General features: G+C 43.8%; 1 protein-coding gene across 5 annotated transcripts in view; it reads left to right on the forward strand.

Annotated features, from left to right (window-relative positions):
- Nucleotides 1-23,868, forward strand: part of HYCC1 (hyccin PI4KA lipid kinase complex subunit 1) — a 711,655-nt gene that overhangs the window by 225,083 nt on the left and 462,704 nt on the right. For all 5 annotated transcript variants that reach the window (XM_069648331.1, XM_069648332.1, XM_069648333.1 and 2 more), the window contains exon 2: nt 9,066-9,148. In XM_069648331.1, the coding sequence (XP_069504432.1) occupies nt 9,098-9,148 (51 nt within the window). In that variant the 5' untranslated portion in view covers nt 9,066-9,097. The remainder of the gene's footprint in view (nt 1-9,065; nt 9,149-23,868) is intronic.

Raw genomic sequence — 23,868 nt, forward strand, 5'->3', positions numbered from 1 at the left:
ATGCAATAGCATTCAACGGATTGACCAGATACTATCTCACTCCATCATACTTACTGGACAAACTCAGTTGGCACCAACTATCTAGGTTTATATGGTTGGGGGACCAGCTGTTGTTGCAAATTACTCGATCTCGCTGTGTCAGAAGGGGAGACAGGCGATTGGCTGTATAAGGGCCAAAGCTATCGAACAGCATCCCAAGAGAAATTGGAGCCCCTGAGTCAAAGAGCCTTAAAAAGATTTCTTTTTAAATTAGGGACCGTTTAGAGGCCTCTGTGGCTTCTCATTTGACAATTTGGCGCCTCCTGATTGCCAGTTGCAGTCTTTAACTGTTTTACAAGAGAAGATTGGTCTGAGACAGGAGAGATCTTTCAGTGCTTTTTAAATTAGGACATGTCCTGTAGACCCAAATAGGAAGTGGAGTCTGGCCTTCCTAACACATCTCTGTTGGAGAGGGGAGTGTTGAACTTAAACTACTATGTATAAACTTAATATGAATAAAGCCACAAGAAAATGTAAAGTAATTGCGCTAGAAGAGCGCGTACGAATGATAAAACAAGCAAAACAAACTTACAAAAACTGGCTGATCACTCACATCTGTAATGATGCAAAGTGATGCTGAACTGATGATGGAAACCCTAATAAAAAGAAACACAAGTGCTCTTTGGAACTTTCTGAATGACGTATCTATGCCTCAAGGAGCGCTCATAAACAACATGGTGTCTGAGAAAATGTGGATTGACTACTATACGAATATATTTTTCAACAAAGATATCAATGTCAGCAAGCAACCAGAGTTGGAAACTAAGTGGTCAATTACTATTGAAAAGGATGATATCCTAAGAAATATCTTGAGCCTCAGCACGTCGAGAGCTCCTGGGCCAGATGGCCTGACGAACCATCTGTTAAAACACAACCAGATTTATGGGCTGACTTTTGCCATGTCCTGTTCGCATCTATCTTGCGAAATTGAAAAAATTCCAACTTCTTGGCGGAGTGCAATCGTTGTCCCCATTTTTAAAAAAGGCAAAAGAGCCGAGCCAAAGAACTACCAACTGATTGCACTCCTTGACGTGGTGGGTAAAATCTTTGCCACCCAGCTACAATGTCAACTTCTAAAGTGGATTGAAGAAGCTGTGAGATTTGTCCCACGTCAGGCCGGTTTCGTTAAAGAAGTTGGATGTGGCTTAAATTTAACATTGATACATTTTCTAAAGATGGAAGCGGAGCTTTTGTCGATTTGTCCAACGCATTTGACACCATTGACCGGGAACTGCTCTGGGAAAAAATGAGGAAATGGAAATGTCCGGAAAACTTGTTAGAGCCTGTTAAAGAACTTCACACAAGAACGGAAATTAAGATCAGACTGGACAATGTTGGAACACTTAGCAAACCAATATCGACTAACCATGGTGTAAAGCAGGGCCGCCCACTTGCGGCTACCCTGTTTTGTTTATTTCTATCAGACATTGGAGAGACATTTGGAGTGACTAATTCTTATCCGCCAAAAATTAATGGCGAGGCGGTAAACTGGCTGCTGTATGCTGATGACATTGCCTTACTAGGCCTTACGCCAATTGGCTTGAAATGGAAGCTAGCAGCCCTTGAGAGCTATTTCACAAAAAATAAATTAAAGATTATTCCTGCAAAGTTGGAAGTATTAATCCTTCAAGATCTCACTCGAATAAAAAAATTGACTAACAACCGTGAATCAAAATGGAGATTGAACAATGAAGAGCTGAATTGTGTAAAAAAGGTTAAGTATCTCGGGGATGTGGATCAACAGCAATATAAATGACGCGCCTTGGGTCAGAAATGCAAAGTAAAAATGATAACAACTAGCTTGCGAGGCTGCTGTCATAAATGCAAAATATGGAAAGTTTTCCATGCAACCGGTTCTTTCTCATTACAACTAGAAGGCAGTGCCGACATTAATCTATGGTGCAGAAAGTGCCCTAGGAGTACCTGCAAACCTGTGGTCACAACTATAAAACCAGTATTGGAGGCGCGTTCTACAGCTGCAAAAGGCAATACCATCTGCCTGTTTGCGATATGAATTAAATCTGATCTCAATGAACGCGAGAGTTCTCTGGCACATGTTGTCTATGTATAGAAAGACCATCATTGACAAAGGTACACCTCAGTTTGAAATACTATCCGATCTAAAAAATGAGTACCCAGAGTGAAGGGGCCCCTGAGGGACCCTCGAATGTGGAAACAAGGCAGAGTCATCACACACGAAAAGATACACCAGACACGAGGTTCCGTTCCCAAAATCTAGGGTTTATTGCAATACAAAGGAGTCCCAGTTGGCCAATTGGTCCCACGCCCCGCGACGTGTGTCTAACAGACATCAGGGGAGGCAAGAGAGCTTGAAACGTACATTAGTTACATATATACAAACGGAGCATCTTACAATCAGTAAAGACACATTTGATGCCGCCCCAATTCATTTCCCTTTGAATTAGAGGCGATGATTGACCAGTGTGACAAATATGACACCTTAGCCCACCATATTTAGTAACGGTTTGCAATCTTCAATTTTACAGACACCATTCTTTATTTGCTAGAACACAGCGTTACTGTTTTTCATGGGCAAGCTGCGCGTCGGAGACTGGCACATACCAGACCTCTCTATCTCTTAGTTTCGATTCTCGCTCTAGAGGTCAGCCCGCTCTCCTGGGCCTCACTGGGCTCAGAAAGGGGGGCCGTAAAGAAGATCATAATTCAACTCTTTAAATGCTAGTTTCATACATTGCTATTCTTTCAGGAGACTCGCTGGCATTCGTGTACTGATTAAATGCCTTGCTCCCTGTCTTCAAGGATATGTGAGGGAGGGAATCGGGCATTTCTGTCTCGCTCTCCAGTGTAATGTTTCAACATGTTTCTTAGCCTTGGACCATTGAAGCGAAATAATATCTACAGCAAAGCAGTTTTACATGAGGCAAAGTGGCAATGTTAGAGAGAGCAGAGAGAGAAAACAAAATGGCGATTCTGGTCATCTTAAAATGGCTTCACTCTAGTTGAACTAATAGCTACGTAATAATTAATGACTAATGAATATATATTTTTACACTGTAGATGAGGCGGTTGGTCTTCAGCCAACCAATTTATCATTAATTTCTGGACCCTTAAGGGGTGTTTGGTTTTTCTGGACTGACAAGAGTCTATACCGGTCAAGTGGACGAACCCCTGTGAAAACCATCTGAAAGAGTTAGTCACAGATTGTGAGACATTGAAAAATAACCCGAATTATGTGAAAAAAAAACTATGGGAACGAGACTGGTCAACTGTAGATGATACAAATCGCTATAATCTAATGGGAGATGCTGCAAAAGAAGGAAAAAACCAGAGAAATCTCCCTTAATATTTGGTGAAAGCTCCAAATGCCAATTATCGAAAGATTTTTATGAAATTTCGACTTAATCTATTTGACACAAGAGTAAGTCCAAAAAAATTGAGATTCAGAAATACCCCAGCGATGTTGACCTGTCGCTTCTATGAGAACCACCCAGAGACTTTAAAACATCTAACACTCTATTGTGCAGGGCTGAAATCATTGAGAATGTTACATTTGAATCAAGTGGTAAAGTTATATAATACTTTATGCAGAGAAGAGCTGTGGTTGAAATTTGCTAACCCAAGAGAAAGACGTCTATGGTTTGATAAACGTCTTGCGTAAACTAGAAGTGATGCTAATAGATCGAAATCAGTTGGACGACGTCAAAGATGTGAAGTAGGATGAGTCCTGGTAACAGAAAAACAAAAAAAGAAAAGCCCAAAGACAGGCCTATCACACAGAGGGAACTAATGGAACTGAAAGAAATTCACGGATAAGGGAGGGATGAAGTCACCCAAAGTGGCTGTGATTTTCTGTTGATTTGGTTACCTTACTCATCCTTTTGCTGCCCTCTACTCTTTCTTTTTTTTAAAAAGTTTGTATAAACGAAATGAAATTAAAAAAAAAATATGAATATTACTATGCCAGAAGAACCAAAAGCAGGACAGCAGCCAGAACAACAATACCCGTATTTAAGATCATCCTGCCGTTTAGCCAACACTTTGTCAAATTTTGTTGGTAATGGAAAACTGAACTGAATTGCAAGTAGGTAACGGGCTTTGCAACTTTGGTAGAGGAACACCAGGCAGAAGCTCTGTGTGTGCACAGGCAAATTGCCATTAATGCTGGACAGAGACTCATTAAATTCATGATTTTATACAGGTTTTATTGTCATGTGAAGCTGTTCAAAATGGGTAAGAGAGGACGATGTGTGTCCCATAATCACGGTTAACTTGAGTCGTAGTTATTTTGTTCATAACAAGGAATTTAGCTCCCAGTCTGAAGGTGTCCATTTTGGTCAGGGTTCGAAATGGAGGGGAGCTGGGAGCTATTTAGCTAATGCTTGCAGCCTAGAGGAGCCTTGCTATTTTGATACCAAAAGCAACCAGGAGGTAAGTTTGGCTCCTTGGGCCAACCGATGCAGAACAAACACACCTATGTAAATATGGCTATGTGTTGGCCCCTGGTCATTGGTTAATGCTGGATGCCCAGGAGATGCTTTTAGCTCCTGCTTATCCAATCTTAATTTCTATCCCTGTGCTTATTTGGGGCGAGATGGTTTGTAATAAATATGGTCAACACTTTATTGCAGTGACCCTCAACACAACAACATGGGCCACAGCTAGGAAATGACCGGTGGGGGGAGAGCAGGGCAGCAAAGGGACACAGAGTAAAAGAATGGAGAATTCAGATGTTTTTTACTTGGGAATTTAATGCTAACTTATAAACAAAGGGTCAGTCCTATGTATTTTGATGAAGTGTTTGGTAAATGGCAAGATGGTTTATGATCTGGAATATTGGTGCTATCGTTCTGTCAATATGTGATCTGCTGTAATTCATTTGGTGCCTGTCCCTCAAAGTGGGTATGCACAGCTCGGCAACACGGATTCATGTGCAGCGCACCTCACTAAATTCTTCCTGCCACCATCGGATGGCGAGTCTTGGGTATCGAATTTTACAGTAAACGTCTTGAGAGACAATAGCACTCCTTCATGGCATCACTGGCTTGGCTTCAGAAGCACAGGATGTGACGTTAACACTACATTCATGGTAGTTAGGTCAGTCCTCCATGTTGCCACCTATCCATTATTTTCATAATGGCCCAGGCAACCGATAGATCTAACAAACGCCACCATCTTAAAGGAGCTCTGAAGTGCCCTTAGAAGCCCCTGGCCATTTATAAGACTCCACCTTCTGTTTTAATTAGGAACACGTCATTTAGTACTCCAGGCATGTTAGCACTTTTTGTCATTATTGTTGTAATAACTATAGCCCAAGGTTTGCCGTAAATGGGTTAGTTAGCATACTGATATGCTGTAATTTTAACCATGGAATTTTCCTTAGTATGAATGTTTTGAATTGAAACATCATGTTTGTTGTGTGCGAGTATGAATCACACAAGGTCTTGTTGGTCACCTTTTGTAAGTCTCTCCAGCATCTATTACACTTTGATACATAATATTTGAATAAGGTTATGTACATTCACAGTGACCAGTGAGATATTGGCCGATACTTTAGACAACTTAAGGCAACAGAACCAAATTGAGTGTCCTATGTAATGCAGGTTGTTGACCTGAGCAGAGATTTTAGCTCGGATTCAGAGTAACCAGGAACATCTTTCAGTCTGGATTTTGTGTAATGTGGAGAACCAGAAGGAGTCAGACTAAGATGTGAAATGTTGTACGGGTCATTATTTACATAATAAGAAAAACGCCCATCAAGCACTAACGCTATGAGTGAACTACCCAACCTATCAAACTAAGCTAATGGTGCTTGTGAAATGTTCAAAAGAAATTGTGCTTAGTCCAGACCCTACTGTATGGCCTCAATCCTAGGGTTTTGCTCGGCCCAACTACTGTGGTCTCTTTCCAAAGAAGGTTCTTAAAGACTTTGCCAACTTCTCACAATGTCGTCCTTCAGCTTCTCTGCTGGTTCTGAATGGCCAGTCTTAAGTTGTTATACACTTCTGCTAGATTCCTTCTTTACAGGGAAAAAGGTTGTCCTTAATGCAATGATTTGGTGTTTGTTCCTGTTTTGAGTTGGAGCACGAGAACCCTACAGGTCTTTTCTGATCCCAGTCTTGCTCGATATGTTTTGTATTTCTAGGGCTCCCCAAAGCCATTTGGTCCTTCAATGTGCTTGCTTTAGCAGGGCCTCATTTGGGTGTCTACCCATATCTAGTGATTGGGTTGTCCTGGCTCCTGTAACCCTTTTGGTTTTCTCCAGCCTCGGTTCCCAATGTCTCTCGGTATCCCAGAGCTCCATAAAGCCCTTTGGCCCTATTGTAAGCTTACTTTACAGAGGCTTCGGTTGGGCGTGCGCCCATATCCAGAATTTGGGTTTTCCTGGCTCCTGTAACCTTTTTGGCTTTCCCAGCTTCTGATACAACTGTTCGCTGAGAGGGGCATCGCTACCTCTTCGGGAGTGCCTGCTTCTTTTGCTCTACCCGGCAGCTCATGCACTTCTCATTCTGGGATCACATCTCTCTGCTGCTGTTTGGTCTCAGAGTCACTTATTGGGCCCAAGGCCCACCACGGCTTCCATGGGTCGCACCACCAGGTGAAACGGTACATTCAACGTCTGTCTCTTTCTTGACCGCAGCACCATTGCCATTCAAGATACCAGCCTTCCGGCTTCTTGCTAGTGATCAGCTCCCTCTCCATGCTATCGCCATCTCCGCAGTCTATTGTGGTTTTGCCCCTCCAAGACGTCCTCCTGTCAGAGGCTCGCCTCTGCGTAGGATTCTCTCGCCTCCTTTAGTTCCTTGTTGTTGTAAGTACATCATTATGAACAAAAGGGGTGTGCCGTTCCTCTTTGACTGAGGAGCTCAGGCAAGATTCAGCATTACCTGAAGCCAAATAGACTTAAGAAATGTCACTAGTTGGAAATCCAAAACAGAAGTAACAGTCTTTCAGATTCCCATGTAGGGAGAATGTATTCTGGCCAGGGAGTTGGGAGTATTTGTCCCCAAGAGGGGAGTCGCTCCCAGTGAGGTCCCATTTTCCACGACCTCTAGGAAGGGTCTGGCTTAGCGGGTTCAACTCCCAAGCCTCAAAGGGGGTGGCTCCCCTATGGGGAGAAGGGACAAATAGTCCAGATTGATCACAGTAACCAGACACAGCTTTCAGCCTGGATTCCGTTTAAGCAGAAACCGCTTTCAGCTTGGATTCAGAGCAATTAGAAACAGCTTTCGTTACTTCATTGCCTCCCGAGATGATCCGCTTAAGATGTGCTGCTCTGTGGGAGCGGTTAGAAGAATGTGCCTTATTGTGGGCTTCTGGTTTGAGCAATATTAGACTTTCCCTGATGTTGCTCAACAAGTGCTTTGTAGGCGGTCACTGAGTTCCTGTTAATGATGTGTCAAGAGTTTGTTTGTAAGGTTCACTTTTGTATTCCTGTGCATCCATGGCCACCAACCACAGTGCTGCTCTTGTTGGTTGGTTTTTATTATGATTTTGTGGTATGTTTAGAGTGCTGTCTCAATGGGGGGGAAAATGTCAGCTTTGTTCGCCGTTGCTTGTTAAATATATCAGATCTAGCTTCTTATCCACTATTGTGTCTGTGAAAATTGAGTTTAAATGTCTGCGTCTTGTGCGGTTCCTTTTCTTTTTTTTAACGAGCATTGCATGCAAGTTTTCTGTGTCACAGACATGTGTATTCCTGCCTCCTGTCCCCCTTTTTATTTGCGTTTCTGCTATCTGCGATGCTTGGCTTTTGAACTTTAAAGGTATTAAAACCTGGAGTTTGACAATTTTAAAAGTGTACAAAAAGCATCAAGATCCTTCTGTGTTGTGGGATTATAATAAAGTGGTTAACTTTCTTTTTGGATCCGAATACAGCTACTTATAAAGTTAAACAAAGTCATTTATTTTCTATTTCCACTGGAAAAACAAAAAAAACTATTTTGAAAAATACATTACCTGAAACCGTGTGACAAAGCAAAGAGAGTCCCAGAATTATGGAGTGTAGATTGGGTAAAAGTGCCCAGGTGCCAATTAAATGGGTCTAGTTGCAAAGCTCATCACATGATAGTGACAAGGGCTTGTGTGCAGAAAGCAACTTCCTGTGCCTATTGTTCACCGGGCTCTTTATATGCAGATGTTTCTCAACTGGGCAGGCAAATCCAGCAGTGCTCTGACCTCAAAAGCTTTATTAATTTTCCCTGCAGCAGATTATTTTACGCTGCACCTCTGCAGCCCAGAGAGACTCAACTGCTGGTGGGCATATGTTACTACCTCTGTCCCGGTGTCAGTCCAACGGGGCGTCAATATCATTATCTTAGAATATCTCATCAACCTGTACCTGTACATCTTTTGTATAGTAGCTAACACATCTATGCAACGTCTTCAATGTAGGTGAGCTATATAGCAGTCTGGCCAACTGAGACAGCGTATGATTTAAGACTACAGTGATCACTGGAAGCTGATCGAACTTCAGTTTTCGATATGTTCGTAAAATAGTCCATGTGTGATTGCCCCAAATTGCCTGCCTCTCAATCATAATTAAGTGTAGCTTCAAGAATATTAGAATAGCTTCAGGCTCATTGGAGTGGAAAATGTAAAGAGAATGGGTAGTCCAGTTCTAGTTACCTGTGCCATTTGGGCTTGGGGCAGCTAAGGGATCAAATTGAATAAAATCCCAAAGAGTAGGGGTGCAGTAATGTTAAACATAGGTTCATTGGAAGGAAAAGCATCATAATATGTCCACCATTGCCCGGCATGTTAATCCTAGGTGCAACAATTGGAATTGGTTATTTATAACGAACTTAATACCCAGAGGTTTCTAAGCACAGTCCGAACCCAGGGATCGAATCATGTTGCTTCTCGTCGTCATGCTTCCAAGGCGAGCACATTGCCCTTGAGCTAGCCTCCCAACACCGATGCCACAGCAGCCTTTTGTAGTTGGAATGCCCGAAACAAACTAATCAACAAATGTGTACCTATTGATAGTATAATCACAAATACAAATGATTGATCCTTTCTAAAATTGTTTCATTTTTCAAATCCAGGGTGACATTTGGAGGACACCAGATGTAGGAAGATGCTCGCCGTGGACACAGGGGCCGTGGAGGAGTGGTTATCGGAGTTCAAGGTAATGGTGCCATAAGTAGTAGTGTTTTTCATTCAGCACTGCATGCTCTGTGGATGATGCAAAGCTTCAACCTGTTATCGAAACCATGTAAAAATAAATTATTCTGCAAGTACAATCAAACAAGAACCTCTTTATATGTATTGTCTTCTATTGTAGAGCTCAAGTACTGTGTTTTAATACATGAGGTGTCTGCTGTAGGGGATCAAGAGTAGGACTCGGGCAAACTGCCATTTTTGGTGTTGGTTAAAGATTTTTATTAATAAAACAAGAGAGGTCTGGGGAAATCCTACCTATCCCTAACTGTAGGAGGGGTTTCCCTTCCTCAACAAAACTAAGGAATGTCTGTGTCAGAATGTCAAAATCAAGAGTTCTCTGTCCTGTGTCCAAAATCCTAAGCTGACCCTCACACACTAAACTCAAACAATGTGAAAATGGGGATGTCTTTTAGCTGAACGGCGCAGCGTCTTTCCAAAGTTCCAAACACAACGTTCTTAAAGTGCAGAAAAGAAAACCAATAAAGTTCTGCCAGAAATGGCCCTTCCCTTCCCTTTCCCAAGATTTTTCTGGCTTTACAATTCACTTTAGTATACTGCACACTGTACTCTGAAGGGAGACAGCCCTTCCCCTGAGTTTCCTTCAGTTTCACAGTTCAACAATGTTCACACTCCAAAGGGATATGATTTTTCCCTTTGAGATGTTCACCTTCAGTTCACATGCAGGGGATTCTTCCCCTTTTTCTCCAATGCTTGGTTTACTCTCCTGCCAGGGCTTTTTCAGGCGATTCAGTATTTACACTTCTCATCATTAATCATTTTCTTTTGCATCCAGCTAATTATAATGTTCATACACTGGGTCAGCAACCCTTTCTCAGCAGTTCTTAATGTCCCTGCTCCCCTGTTTGGGCTCTCTTGATGGGGTAACGGTACGTGGCATTCTCCCTGAATCACCCCGGTGTCCCAATCTCCTCCTCCTGGACTTACTGGTCTCTATTGTTGGCTTCGGCATCCCTGGCGTCTCACTGTTCTCACTTCAGCCTGATCGCTGGCTGGGAGTGTGTCCTGTCAGCTTGCCAGTTTCTGTCTGGCCGTCTTCCTCCCTTTTTAGCTCCTGCTGCATGCGGCACCAGCGCGGTAAACCTTCCCCTGCCTGACTTCCCTGGACACCGCTCTCAACTGCTTCTCTGCTCCGGTGTGCAGCTTGCTTTCCTCCTGACTTTTAACCAGCGTTGGGAGAGACAAGTCTCTTGCTCTTTTCAGTTGAGCCGTATTTGAATGTCCCGGCACCAGTTAATCTTCTCCACTAGAATGTGGCGTTGGCTTCCCGCTTCTAGTGATCTTCATTACTCTAAACCTCTTCATCGTCTAGAGGCAGATGCGAGGTAATGTTGTTCATCGGCTACCGTGGAGTTTCTCAGTTCACATTACAATATGCCATATTAGAAGGGGGAAAAGGCAAGTGGGTGTTATCCAGATAAACAGGTACAGCTCTGCTTTGGTCCAGCGAATAAACCTACCTCCCAGAGGGTTGTCTTCCCTCATGTGGTCCTCCCACAGATAGCCACTCCCAGGGTCAGAGTCAGGTAGCTTCTGTCTTTCCCTGCCCACATGATGCAAGATTTCCCCCGGCGAGTTGTTGACAGCTTCGCTAGATTCGTCACACTACAGGGGATTGCAGTTTTGAATATAGGCCCCCAGTGGCATGATCCTAAACCTGCTTACCAAGAAGCAAGTGAACATAGGTACTGTCCACCTCCCAACAGCATTTTGGCATCATGCAAGGAATCGCCACACCTACATGCATTCTTTAATTCCAGTGGAGTAGGAGCTCCCAACATTGCCTGCTCCTTGCTGTGGCAATTCCTGAAGCCATTATTTGTTCAAGTTTTGCAGTTCACATTCTCCCCCCTTTTACATTTCTTATGCATTTAATGACATATATGGCATGTTTACAACTGGGCATAAAATGCACTATACAATATCACAGATACATTCTCCATGGAAATACAAATGAGCTGCAGGTTCTTTTTTAGGAGGGAGTGCCTTTTATTTGGAGGTACTCATCAATATTTTACCATAATAATCATTTATACTGGCACAACAATGTCTGCAGATTTCAACATAACTGTTTGGAAACATCAAACATTTGTGACAACGCACAAGACCTCTGATAGTATAGTTCGACACCTTTATACTAGACTGAAATATGTAGGGGGTCGGGAGGGAGTTGGGAGAAACACCTACAGTCTCAAGGTTTTCTCTACCAGTAAGAGGGATTTAAGATAAGTTATGATGGAAAATCAAAAAGTAGTGCCATGGTGTCTTTCAAACGGCCCACAGGCACACTTCCAACGTCGTAGGGATTTAGCCTCTTCTATGCTTCTTGGCTTCCTGGTTGCACATGGCTTCATTCAGAAAAACCAAGGAGAAAGGTAGATGACTTGGGTCAGTTATGGTACTCTGACACAATTTGAATGGCCCACTTATTTAGTTGAGGTAATCCTCCTGTCATGTAATGTGAAACAACATTGACTGTATATTTCAAGATGAATATTTACACTTCATACACTCTTTTCGAACAATTACTTTCTCATATTTTCTTAAATGTTCTTCCTCTAAAATATCAACCACCACATTTACATACCTAACCCAGGCCCCATAAGTGGTGCCTGAAACATTTCCAAACAAACCAGTAGATACAATACATATCACATGGAAAATAACGTTGCACCTTGTTTGTACAATCTGTCCATTGTGACGGCTCCATGGACATCGCACCAGTCCCCAGTGCGGAACCACCACCTTTGGGACTAGGAAGGTGAGCCCACTACACTTCACCCCTCCCCCCACCCCTCTGGGGGAAAGGGTAAGTAGGCTCCCACTGGAGGCAACTCCCCCTTAGAAGGCAGGAAAACACCACAGATGGGGTATAACTCATCATCCCTCTCCAGATACAAACATCTTTGTAGGTTATACAGATGCTAGGGTGTATGAAACTGCTATAAACTCTTCAGTACTGGCTGACACTGAGTCTGGCCCTTGCTCTGCCCAATATCTATAGAAAATAGTAGGGAAGTGAGGAAATCAGCCCCCTAGAGGCATACCATTGAAGGATACAATCGGAAATCATGAGAGAGCTTCCACAAAGCATGCAGAGTTTAACTACGCCAAACCGTCCACCAGAGGTGTGGCCAAACTGGGGGAGAGAAAGCCAGATACGGACTCCCGGCTTGCCGTAGGCACTAAGGAAGTGCAGCTAGGCACCGCGGAGGAGTAGCCAGAACATTTCTGGTCCGCACGGGGAACGCCAACGTAGTACCTGTAGGGCTGAGGCAAAACTATGAGAGGTTGCCGTCAAGAGGCTGTCCCCACACCAGGAGATTGGAGGAGGTGGAAACCCCGCCAGTAGATGTAGAGTCCAGTTGACGAGGAGAACCACTCTATACAAGCAGGTACGCGTTGGCTGGAGAGTATTGGTAGGCGGGCGGCAAAGCTAGCAAGGGAGAGGAAAGCCCCAGATTGGGGAGCAAGATGGAGACAGACCCAGGAATGGGAAGAGAACGAAGAGGCCCCAGAGTAAGGACAGAGGAAGAGGCAATCCCCATAGTGGGGAGATGAGAGAAAGAGGCAAACTCCATAATGGGGTGAAAAAGGAGAAGCCCCAGAGTGAGTAGAGAGAAAGAGACCCACCCGAAGAAGGGAGAGAACGAAGAAAGCCAAGAGAGGGAAGAGAGAAAGAGACAAGCCCAAGAGTGGGGAGGGAAAGAAGAAACCCCAGAGGGTGGCTTGAGAAAGGGGAGAACCCCACAGTGGGGAAATGGGAAAACCGCCATAGACTGGGGAGTGAGAAGGAGTTGGGAAAGGTGGAAAGAACCCCAGAGTGTGGAGTACGAAGGAGTGGATAAAAGACTGCGAGAACAAGAAAGACAAATGTCTCCCGGAAAGTAGAAGACTGATGAAACCCAGATTCAGAAGCAAAGAGAATTGGCTGGAGTTCCGGGATGGCACTCCAATATAACACAAACTGTACCCATAGGCGAGGGCATCTGGTGAAGACCCAGGGTTGTGGGTCAGAACCCAGAAGCCAACCTTTTTCTATGGAAAGTTATCAAAAGCATGCCTTTGTTTTGTTTCGTTTTTTGAATTCAGGAAAGAGACTAGGTTAGAGCAGGATTCCGGACTGAGGACTTTATTTAGACATCCTGACATCCCGACGAGCACCTGTTTGACTTTTTCTTGTAGGATTAGTGAACGAATAGTCTGTTTTGGTTGTTTGAATACAAATCACAGAAATCATGCATCCTTGTCTGTCTCCTGATTCTGCCTTACCACACCTAGTACAGAAAGTCTGTTCCTACCCAAACATGTTTCAGACCCTTTTGCTGGATCCAAGTTGTGCAACAGTTGAGGAGGCCTGGAAAGATATGAAATATGTCAGGGATGTTTTAAATTAAATACACAAAGGTACTGGAAATAGTATCAACTCTTACCTCGCTGGTGAGGAGCCAGTGCAAATGATTCCAGGTCCTCGAAGCCTTTATATTAAAAGCGCAGACCAGAGGGAAAAGTGGGGAATTGAAAACTAAATTAGAAAAGTGAACAAATTGGTATAAAGTCTTGCTCATAAGGATGCCAGCTTGATGGCAGGCTTCTCAAGGTCTCAGAAAATGGGGGGCCGACATGTCCATCTTTTGAGGGCAGCATCTCCGAGATTGATTCAAAGTGGGATCATTGATCCTGTGTAAATTAACATATTTACGTGAGACCAAAAAGTTGAAGCCTTGTTTTATCATTGTTAAATCAATGTATTATTACAACGGGTTGAGAAATGGCAATGACCTTGTTTTCTTTAAGTTAGCCTTAATACCTTTTAGCAAAAGGGCGTGGCATCAGTGTGAGTAGTTCTACTTTTGCAGGATGGAAAAGGTAAGAGTGGTTTGGAAGAGGGGTTGCTCTTTAGGATCTGGAATACAAGTGCAGGGCAGCTGAGCAAATAATGATCAAATTAATCAAATTGAATAATCGGTGGTTTGCTTGGAAAGACGCCTTTTAGCTGTTTATTGATTGGAGAAATACAAGGTAGCTGGGTTCCATCCTTAATGCAGCCAAGGTTGTGAAAAGTCCTACTTTTATTTCAATCCTGTGGGGAACCTGTTATTTCGAGGTTCCATTGTGGTTGCCATATTATATTGACTAAGACAATTGATAGTAATCGTTACAACTGATTGTAGGCCCGGAAGGCAGGTATACTTCAGAATCTTTTGAGGCATTTTGCTTGAAAAGTTGGGATCAGCCGTGCCATAAACTGCACATCACAGGATGTGACCTGGGTGAATGCACCATGGGCTTGGATCCATGTAGGGGCACATATCAGTGCAGAGTGTGTATTTACTGGGAGAATAATGTAGCAGGCTACTGGGGAGGCCACTGTGCTGGGGCGTAGCTGAATTTGCAGTGTTATGCATGGCAACCTATTGGTACATAACAGAAGAAGTCATAATACAGAATAATATTCTTCGCGACAGGTCAATAGCTGACTTTAGAAAATTAGAGCACATTCATCCTCTATAATAGTGCTCTAGGTTCTATTAAAATCTTAATTATTGTTAATAAAAGTGTAAACATGTTTTGGCCTGAATAGATCATAAGTTACTTTTTCTCATGACTACAACGTGCAGCATAGTTCTTCTGGACTTAAGCAATACACCATGTCATGCAGGTGTTTACCAATTACAAATACATAGGTTTTCAATTGAAGTCAATGAGGTACATGACACGTGACTCACAAACCATTGTTTTCAGCTCTAGTGATCACAGATCCTGCAGCCCTTATATTCCTTTGTTGAAACTATTAGCATGTTTGTTGGTTTTTAAAAATAAACCTTTTTTTATTAATATTAATAATGTGTGTTAGTCAAAGATATGACTTTTCACATATAAAAAATACAACGGAATGAATCTAAAATACATTTGCATAAAATCCAAATTATACACAAATATAACCAGTCCTTGATTCACTCTCTTTGACATTGTTATACAACGCAACAAAACCCAAACAGTTCAACAGCTTTAATACACCTATAGTTAAGAATGTTTTGTGACCAGAGGACAGTCTTTCCCAAAAATCTTCTGTTTTTTCAGCCAGTCCGCGTTGTTTACAAAACATATTAAATGGATGATCCTGGTGTCAACCGCTGGGCATTGAATCAAAATGTAGTGATTGATCTATATCTTCTTTACATAGAGAACATTCACCAACTGATTTCTGATTGTTATTTTGCACAGCCAGAATTTCTTCCGTTTCTTCATACAAAGGAAATATGGTAGAGAGTAAAGCAGTAGGTGGATGGGGACATTCAGGAAAAAATATATATACCATCAGTATCCACTATGCTAGAACAAATTTGTGAAAAGCTTAATTTTGATCTTTGTATCCAAAAGCAGATATCACTATTATGTTAGGCCTCTGTAGATGCTGAAAACAGACCTTATTTTTAAAACAAATTTAATAGAGCATTTTTAATTGCAAAAACACATATTGTTGACATATAGAGTTGAAAAAAACTTTGCTAATTAGAGAAAAGGGCAAGAACCCAAAAAAATGACAAACAATGTTGAGTCAAATTATAACAATACACCAAAAAGAAAACTTGGTGGCAGTCGTGCAATATTAAAATCTTGAAATAAACACAAAAGGTCAAACACCATTAGAAGATAGAGACAAATGATAAGCAATGAATGCATCCAACTTGGGTTTTAGTTAATAAAACCAAAAACGAGAAAAGAAAGAAAATTAGGAAATTAGAGAGGAAATTAAAAAGAAAATTCAGCGCCCTCTATTAATATTCCAAGTTCCACAGTCCCATGTATGCAGGTCTGCCGACGTGTGTGTGTGTGTTATCAGGAGATCCAAAATCATAAATGGACTCCAGCAGGACTCAGTTCAATTCAGACTTTCCTATCCGATGTAGAATTTAAATCACAAGGGGTCCAAAAGAACTTTAAAAAGTTTTGGTTTTAGTTGAAATAACATCCATGTCACGTTTCGGTGAGAGTGCCCCCTGCTGGGCAAGATATTCGAATCAAAGCCTTCCTCAGGGCGAACACAATGAAAAAAGAGAACTTTACCCCTGGTCATTGGCAAGGGCTAATTGAATGCTCACTCGGCAAGGGCTGTAGTACCCCACTGGTTCAGAAGGCGCACCACGGGCCTGAAGTCAAACAGGTTCAAATCCCACAGCAAATGTGACGGTTCTTGTTTTTGTGAATTGTTTTTGTGAGTGTTGATTTCTGGAATCCTGATTACAGGGATTCTCGAAGGTATAGAGAGCAAGATGAGCAGTTTGTAGCAGCTGGGCTGACTGGTAGAAATCTCGTCTAGTGGAAGCCTCAGAGGGCAGAACCCGTGTTTACTTCCAAATGGCCTGGCATAGTTTGCTGAGGGTTGAATTTCCAGTGAAACTTGTGCGCGGCGACCTCGCTGCACGTTGGCAGCAAATTTAAGCGGAATCTCAAGAAATCGTCTCTACAACTTGAAATAGTGAATCTTCGCAGATACGATGGAATAGAACCCCTTGGTTTGTGGAAAAGGGAGCAACTATTATGAAGTTTATAACTGCGGTCGGAGTCGATAGTTCAAAACTAAGTCCATTCTCATAATTGCGTTCTTGACCCCGCAGGGTTGACAATCAAGTCCTCTACAGTTCTGTCACAAGTGAACAAAATTCCCAACACCTTGAACTCCATAAATTGTAAATATGTACTAGGACCCTGTTTCAACAAAGAATTGACATCCTCAAACAAAGTATATTTCTGATAAATACAGCTAGAACGATACAATTGCACTAATTTAAAATCCAGATGGACACGGTGCAAGCGTGGGCCGAGTACATATGGGAGTGTTATCATCAGCAGAGACTGAGGAGGATTTTGAATTGTCCTCCATAGCATACCCTCAAGTCTGGCCCAATTTAACTTTCAAGCCTGAGACTCCACGTTCATTCCATAAAGTAGGGTTGGAATAACTTTCCCCGAAGCCGGGAAGCGTCGCCGTCACAAGTCCCGCTCGCACGTCGGGTGTTTCCTTCTCAATGCCGCCCCTCCACCCGATTCTTTAGAGAAGTGGGCGGCATCCTCCTCTCATTGTTTGTTTGCTTGCAGCTCTGCTTGCTGGACCAGTATCATAGAGGCTCCCAAACCTGTGCTGCATAGGACTTCCCGACCCACTAGCTGGGGGTCTCAAGTCCTTTGGGACATCTGCCAGCATCCTGGCTCCTTTTCCAGTCCCACCACAGCCGCCTCCTTGGGAGCGTGGTCTCCTACTATCTTCCTTCACCCAGGCCTCATTCTTCCTATTTCAGATTCAACGGCGTTGCCCTCTCTGGTATGCACCCCCACCTCTGATACTCCCTGGCAGTATTAAGGGTCCACAGGTGTGTCTCAGTAAGTTCAATTGCCTGACCTCTATACAGTTTATTTATGGGACATGTCTGAACATATTTAAAGGGACCTGCCTGACCTTTAGAGTTTTCTGCAGGCATCTTCTTTGTCCCAATAGCAAAGTGTTTTTTAGGATGTGAAGTGGGTACTACTCCTAGTCTCCTCTTCCTCGTCTCAGTACTTGGTGGGAATGAAGGGTGAACGATGGGTTGGGAGTGATAATAACCTCTGAAGGCTGAGCGTAGGTCAATCTCAAGAAAGGGGGGGGATACCATACCTTGTCTAAGGGCACCCAATTCCTGCTCTCCAAGCACCCTCCACCCAAGTATTCTTCCCTCGCAGATCTACCCCCGGGGTCAGGATCTGGCAGCCTCACTTTTCTCTTGGTTACCTGGGAGGGGGTCCTCAGAGGGCTAAATGTCAGAATGCCCTCAGATTTCTCACACCAGGTAGAGGTTGAAGAGGCGGGAGGCAAGAATTCAACCCTGCCTCATCTCTCTGTGCAGATGTGCTTAGTCAAATGGCCTTGTCAATCGAGTCTGACCTGAATGGTCAAATTCTCATGGAGATGCACAATGATGGATAAGAAGCTCTGATGGAATCCCCCAGAGTCAAGTTTGTTCCAGAGGCGCCCTTTATTGACGGTGTTGAAACCTTTCAACAGGTCTACTAGAGCGCCATAGACAGGAGGCTGATCTGCAATCCATGCCTTTCCGTGCATGAGGTTTATAATCTGGTCATTCAGGGAGGTGGACAGACCCTTTGTGGACCCCATCTGTGCTTTATTCAGGATGTGGCTCTTCTCTGCCCTTTGTTCCAGTTCCTTGAGAACTGCACGTGCAAACGGCTTACTGTCCGTGGTGAGAAGGGCGATCGGGCAATAATTTGCAGGATCAGCCCGATCGCCCTTATTATGAATTGGAATTGCAGTTCTCCAGCTCACCAATATTGTTTCATGCAAAGTATGTTATTAAACAGTGTCAATAGAACTCTTGACGTGGCTATATCAGACTTAAAGATTATATTCGGGAGGCCATTAGGCCCAGCTGCTCTTGAAGATGAGTTATTTTAGTGCCACTATGCCTTCTCTGGTAAAATGTAATAACCAGTGGCCATTGTCCTTCCACTCATCATCCTCATCTACCGGCTTTCTATCGAGTACTCTAAAATGATTTAGCCAATCAATTTCAGACACTGAATTACTCTGCATTATGTCCTGCGTCCCACTCTCATCAAGGCCCAGACATTTCTCAAATTTTTAAAAATCAGATTGCCCAACATGAGTTTGCCTTCTTTTTGCTGTTTTAGGAATCTAGTTCCCCTCACCCAATTTCTTTGAACCGCCACAACCTTCTTTTTCTCCCTTTTATAATGTCACATTTCAATAAATAACCCTTCTTTCTCAGAGCCTTTTTACAAGACTACATTTCAAGATCGAATACAGTTTTCACTGATCTATCTCGGTTTATCATGTTCATGGGGAACATGCTAGTTCTAATTGGTTTGTCGACATCAACCACAATGTTTCAGCTAAGTTTGTATTCAGCAGGGAACCATATCCTCTAAACCTTGACAGTCTTTACCCCTCTTGATTAACAAATAGCTTTTGCTGCCTTTCTATCTCAGCTCTTGATTCTCGAAGACAGTTTTTTGCCATTACTATGGTATGATCACTGTTAATAGTGTTCTTAATTTCCATGAATAAATATTGATCAAACAAGTCTCTTGATAGTATCAAGTAATCTATAATTGATTCAGAGAGATCATTTTTCCAAGTGGGAGCTGTCTGACAGTCACCCTTGATACTACCATTGCCCAGTATCCAATCCCACTCATCAATGCATGCATTCCGTTCTATCCCATTTTCCCTGGCCACTGAGCTTTTACACACATATGATCGAACTGGTAAGCAATGCGAGTTCAATTCTTGGTTTTGCTCCTGTGACCCCTCATGTTGCAGCATAGCACATTCACTTCCCGAAATACTTGAGAGACATATTATTCTCCCACAAGCCCCCAATTCTTTGAAAACTTGTGAGGGACTATCGGGCAATATGGAACATACCTTACTTTTACAGACTAAAAGGGCAGCAATTTGTTTCACTTCTCCCATCTCCTACCCCCACTTGCTCTTTCAACATGCTGACCAAAAGCGGAGGAATCAAAAGCGGCTTTCCTGTCCCACCTGGCATTATTACCATCCGAAACGGCCCTTCTTATGTTTTCAGGTTTCTTATCCCAAATTGCATAGGCCAAATCCTGAAAGTCTTTTCTGTCTTCTAAAAGCGCATTTGTCCCCAATCGAGACTTTAAACCAATTTCTACTATATTTGTGCTGCCCTATTAGGGAAAATTAATATATAATCCATTGTTCCAATGCTAACTGTTATATATCTTTTTCTGGATTATGACCCAATTTGGTTAAAAGGAACCGGTACAAATTGTCTGTGTCCTACGATGCCGCAATAGGTGGGTAGTGGTGCTGTTAAAGCTTTTGTGTAGATGCAACTGCAGTTTTCAGTCATGTTTTGTGTGTCTGCACATTCTTTGTTGTTTTGCCAATATCACTCTCACAGTGCGTTTGTTATGCTTCCAGGGGTTTTGGATACCTATTTTAAGTTCAGTACCTTGGTTGGTGAATCTGCAAGCCCAATAATCTCCACACAGGTGATGACCGGTAGCAGGTCGAAGTGTATTCAAAGTGGATTGGCATTTTGTGTTACCTGTGTGTACCAGATGGCCCCTGACATGTACATTTTTTAAGGAAACAACGTGTCCTTTTTCCAGGAAGCTCCAATGCTTCAAAATCTTTTTTGTCTGGTTTGATAAGTGAGAGTATGTAATGACTTGGTCTTCTGAAAATTCATTCATCAGTTTTCTGTCACGGTTCAGTCCTATTTATAGAGCCTTCCCTTACCTGATCTGTATTCTGCCTGCTTCCAGGTGTGCTCTGTGTCCTTCTCTCAATTTCTCCCTCACACCAGGACCCCTCATCCATGTTTTTTCCGGGTCCTCGCTGCCCTCCTGGCCTTTGATCCTTCTGGGCTTGTAGTGTAAAGCAATGTACCCCTACTGGGTGGTGTCTCCCTTTCGGATATAGAGGGGTTGGTCCCATAAATGGGGAATATCCTATGCCCCAGGTTACTCTTCTCTATTCCCTCTCCTCTCCCACAAAATGTTAGTTCTTCACTGCCTACCTTCACATGAACCTGCCGTGCTCCCATTGGCTGCATGAGGTAGGGAAAGTCATGCCACGGAGTGGTGGATGCAAAAAGATGACTAGACTCTATCTGACCCTGGAGTGATCAGTGCTATGGATTCTGGAACCTCCGCACTCAGGCATGTGTGGCGCACACCCATTCGGGATAAACCGCTGCAGGCTGGATCAGGTGAAAGTTGGAAGCAAAGATCCACTGTGTGCACAACTGCCATGTTGTACTAACAACCTGTTGCAGGGTACTCCTTTTTCAGTTCCATCCACTGAGTTGCTTAATCCCAGCTCCCTGCTGGGATCGTGGTGGCGTACTGCGTGGTAGATAAAAGGGGTTTTATCTAGCAGTGGGTTTCCATTAACTTAATATTTTTCAAAGAGTGATTATCAAACCTTTGTTATCTTGAGTACATTCAAGGAGACTTCAGATTGTGAGGAAGTTTGAAATCCCATGAGGTTTCAATAAATTATATCAAATGAATAGGATCGGGTTTATCTAAGCCCTGAGGAAGGCCAAGAAGTGGCCAAAACACTTGTTGGCTGTGGTTGGATTTTGAATAAATGATACATATATAAACTTTCTTTTGAATATAAACACAGGAGTGTTGGACTATTAATTAACATTGAATATTGATTTATGTGATAATAGGGGGGTTAATGGGCGCAAGTAACCTGGCTCTACTTTGATACATACTATTTCTTGTGACTTTGGGCTCAAGTCATATATCAACCTGGGACAGTGCAGGCCCACCTTAGACAACATAATAAAGGATTGTGTGAAAGTAGTTATCTTTTCTAGTATTTGTGGTAGTTGGCTCAAGCTGGTAGTAGCCCCCCTTTAGTTCTTTCTATATTGTTCCATAGTGTGTTTGGGCTAGACCGAGAGAGACTTTGTGTACTGGTTTAGGAATGGGCAGCCTGTGAAGTGATTTAATCACTGGAGAAATATGGCCAAATATAGGAGGAGTTTTAATTAAATGAGCCACTACGGTTTTGACCCGCTGATGTCTGGACAATAACTTTTTAGCGCTACCAAGATATTACTATTATCATAGGACTACATCGACTCCTTGGCCCCTGCCCTTGCTGACTTCTGCAATCACTCCTTCGCTCTGGAGTCTTCCCATCCCCTCTCAAACACTCCCTTGTGCACCCCCTTCTTAAGAAATCCTCTCCCGACCCCCCCTGCCCAGCTTACTATCGCCCAATCTCTATCACTCCCTTTCTGGGCAAGCTCCTGGAGAAACTGGCCATCTCCCAGTTTAATCTCCATGCTGAATCTGTTGCTAGTCTTCATGACCATCAGTCTGGCTTCAGAGCCGCCAGAAGCACAGAAACTGCTCTCCTGAACATCTGTGAGGACCTGCTCTCAGACCTTGACTCTAACACTCCATGTGTTCTAATTTTGCTTGATCTCTCTTCTGCCTTTGATACTGTCAGCCATACCATCTTGCTCAACCGTCTCCGTGATAACCTGGGTATCACTGGTCAGGCTCTGGCGTGGCTGACATCTTTTCTCTCCAATCGACCCTCCCAGGTCCAACTGGGGTCTTTCCTTTCTGACATCTTTTTCTCTACCTGTGGTGTCCCCCCAGGGATCTAACCTCTCCCCCTGGCTTTTCAACCAATATCTGGCACTTCTCACCCACCGCATTGCCGCTCTCTGCCCCAACTTTCAGTGCTATGCGGACGATACCCAGCTCATTTTCAGGCTACCCTCAGCCTCCTCTTCTCCTTCCCTCATCTCTGACTGTCTTTCTGCTATCCAGGACTGGTGTGCCGCCAATGACCTCCGCCTTCATGCCAGTAAGACCGAGATTCTATTCACCGGCACACCCACTCCCTCCTTCCCTGCAGCTCTTTGGCCGGCCTCTCTTGGCCCTCTTCCTGCTCCTACCTGCAAGGCAAAAAACCTCGGGGTCCTCTTCGACTCCACACTCTCCTTCTCTCATCACATATCCAACGTCTCTAAGAAGTCACACTACCAGCTACACCTCCTCAGAGGTATTCTTCCTTTCCTCTCCTTCCCCCAGAAGCTCTCTGTCTCTAGAGCCCTGGTTCTCTCGAGGCTTGACTACTGTAACAGCCTCTATCTAAATCTGCCTGCCTCTACTCTCCGCCCTTTGCAACTCATCCAGAACAGGACTGCGGGACTTGTTCTTGGCCTCCAGCCCAGGGACCGTATCTCTCCAGGACTGAAATCTCTACACTGGCTCCCAGTGACTGCGAGGATCAAATTCAAAACCCTCTGCATTGTCCACAAGGCCTTCTGGGGCCTTGGGCCAACATACCTTCAACTCTCTCTTCCTAAATATTTTCCTTCTCAAGCTCTTCGCTCATCCGCCTCCAACTCCCTCAGGGTCAGCCGCTTTTCCAAACAACGAGTTGGTGGCAGATCTCTCTCTGCTGCAGGGGCCTCCCTCTGGAACAGCCTTCCCGCCTCCCTGAAACTTGAGGAGAACCATCTCCGGTTCCGCAAGCACTTCAAACCTTCCTCTTCGCCTCCGCTTTCTCTCACCCTCTCCCCTGCTAAAGTTACTGAAACTGCACTGGATCTGCAACTGGGCCACTCACCATTCTCGGTCCTTGGCCCAGCCACTCTCCCCTGCACTGCCTCCCTGGCACCCCCTGCACTACGGGACTGTCTGTATCCCTACAGCCCCCCTTCCCTAGCACTTGTCTGCACTTACCTCGCACTTGCCACTAGCTGGCCCTTGTTTTCCTGTCTGCTATTAACCCTGTACTGCACTTTCCCCTCTCCCTTTGCCCATTGCACTTTTCCTTTCCCCTCTACCCTTGCACTTGCACGATCTGAATGACACCTGGCCTAGTAGGATCGTTGTCTGCCTCCCCTTGTTCCCCCCCTGCCTCGTCGCAACCTTGAAACACTTGTGTTTAGGCGTGTTACAAATGCCATATCATATCATAGTGCAGCTGCACGGACACCAAAGCATCATGGACATTGCTTTGTGTGAAAAAGAAATGAGGTTGAAAAGGTTCAACCATCTGAGTTGGAAAAAACAAGCCTTCCCCTCAGATACCTGAGGCTGGTGCACCAAAGTGATCCTCATGGA

Source organism: Ambystoma mexicanum, chromosome 2q, assembly GCF_040938575.1.
Source record: "Ambystoma mexicanum isolate Mex_15411 chromosome 2q, UKY_AmexF1_1, whole genome shotgun sequence".
NCBI classification, from domain to species: domain Eukaryota; kingdom Metazoa; phylum Chordata; class Amphibia; order Caudata; family Ambystomatidae; genus Ambystoma; species Ambystoma mexicanum.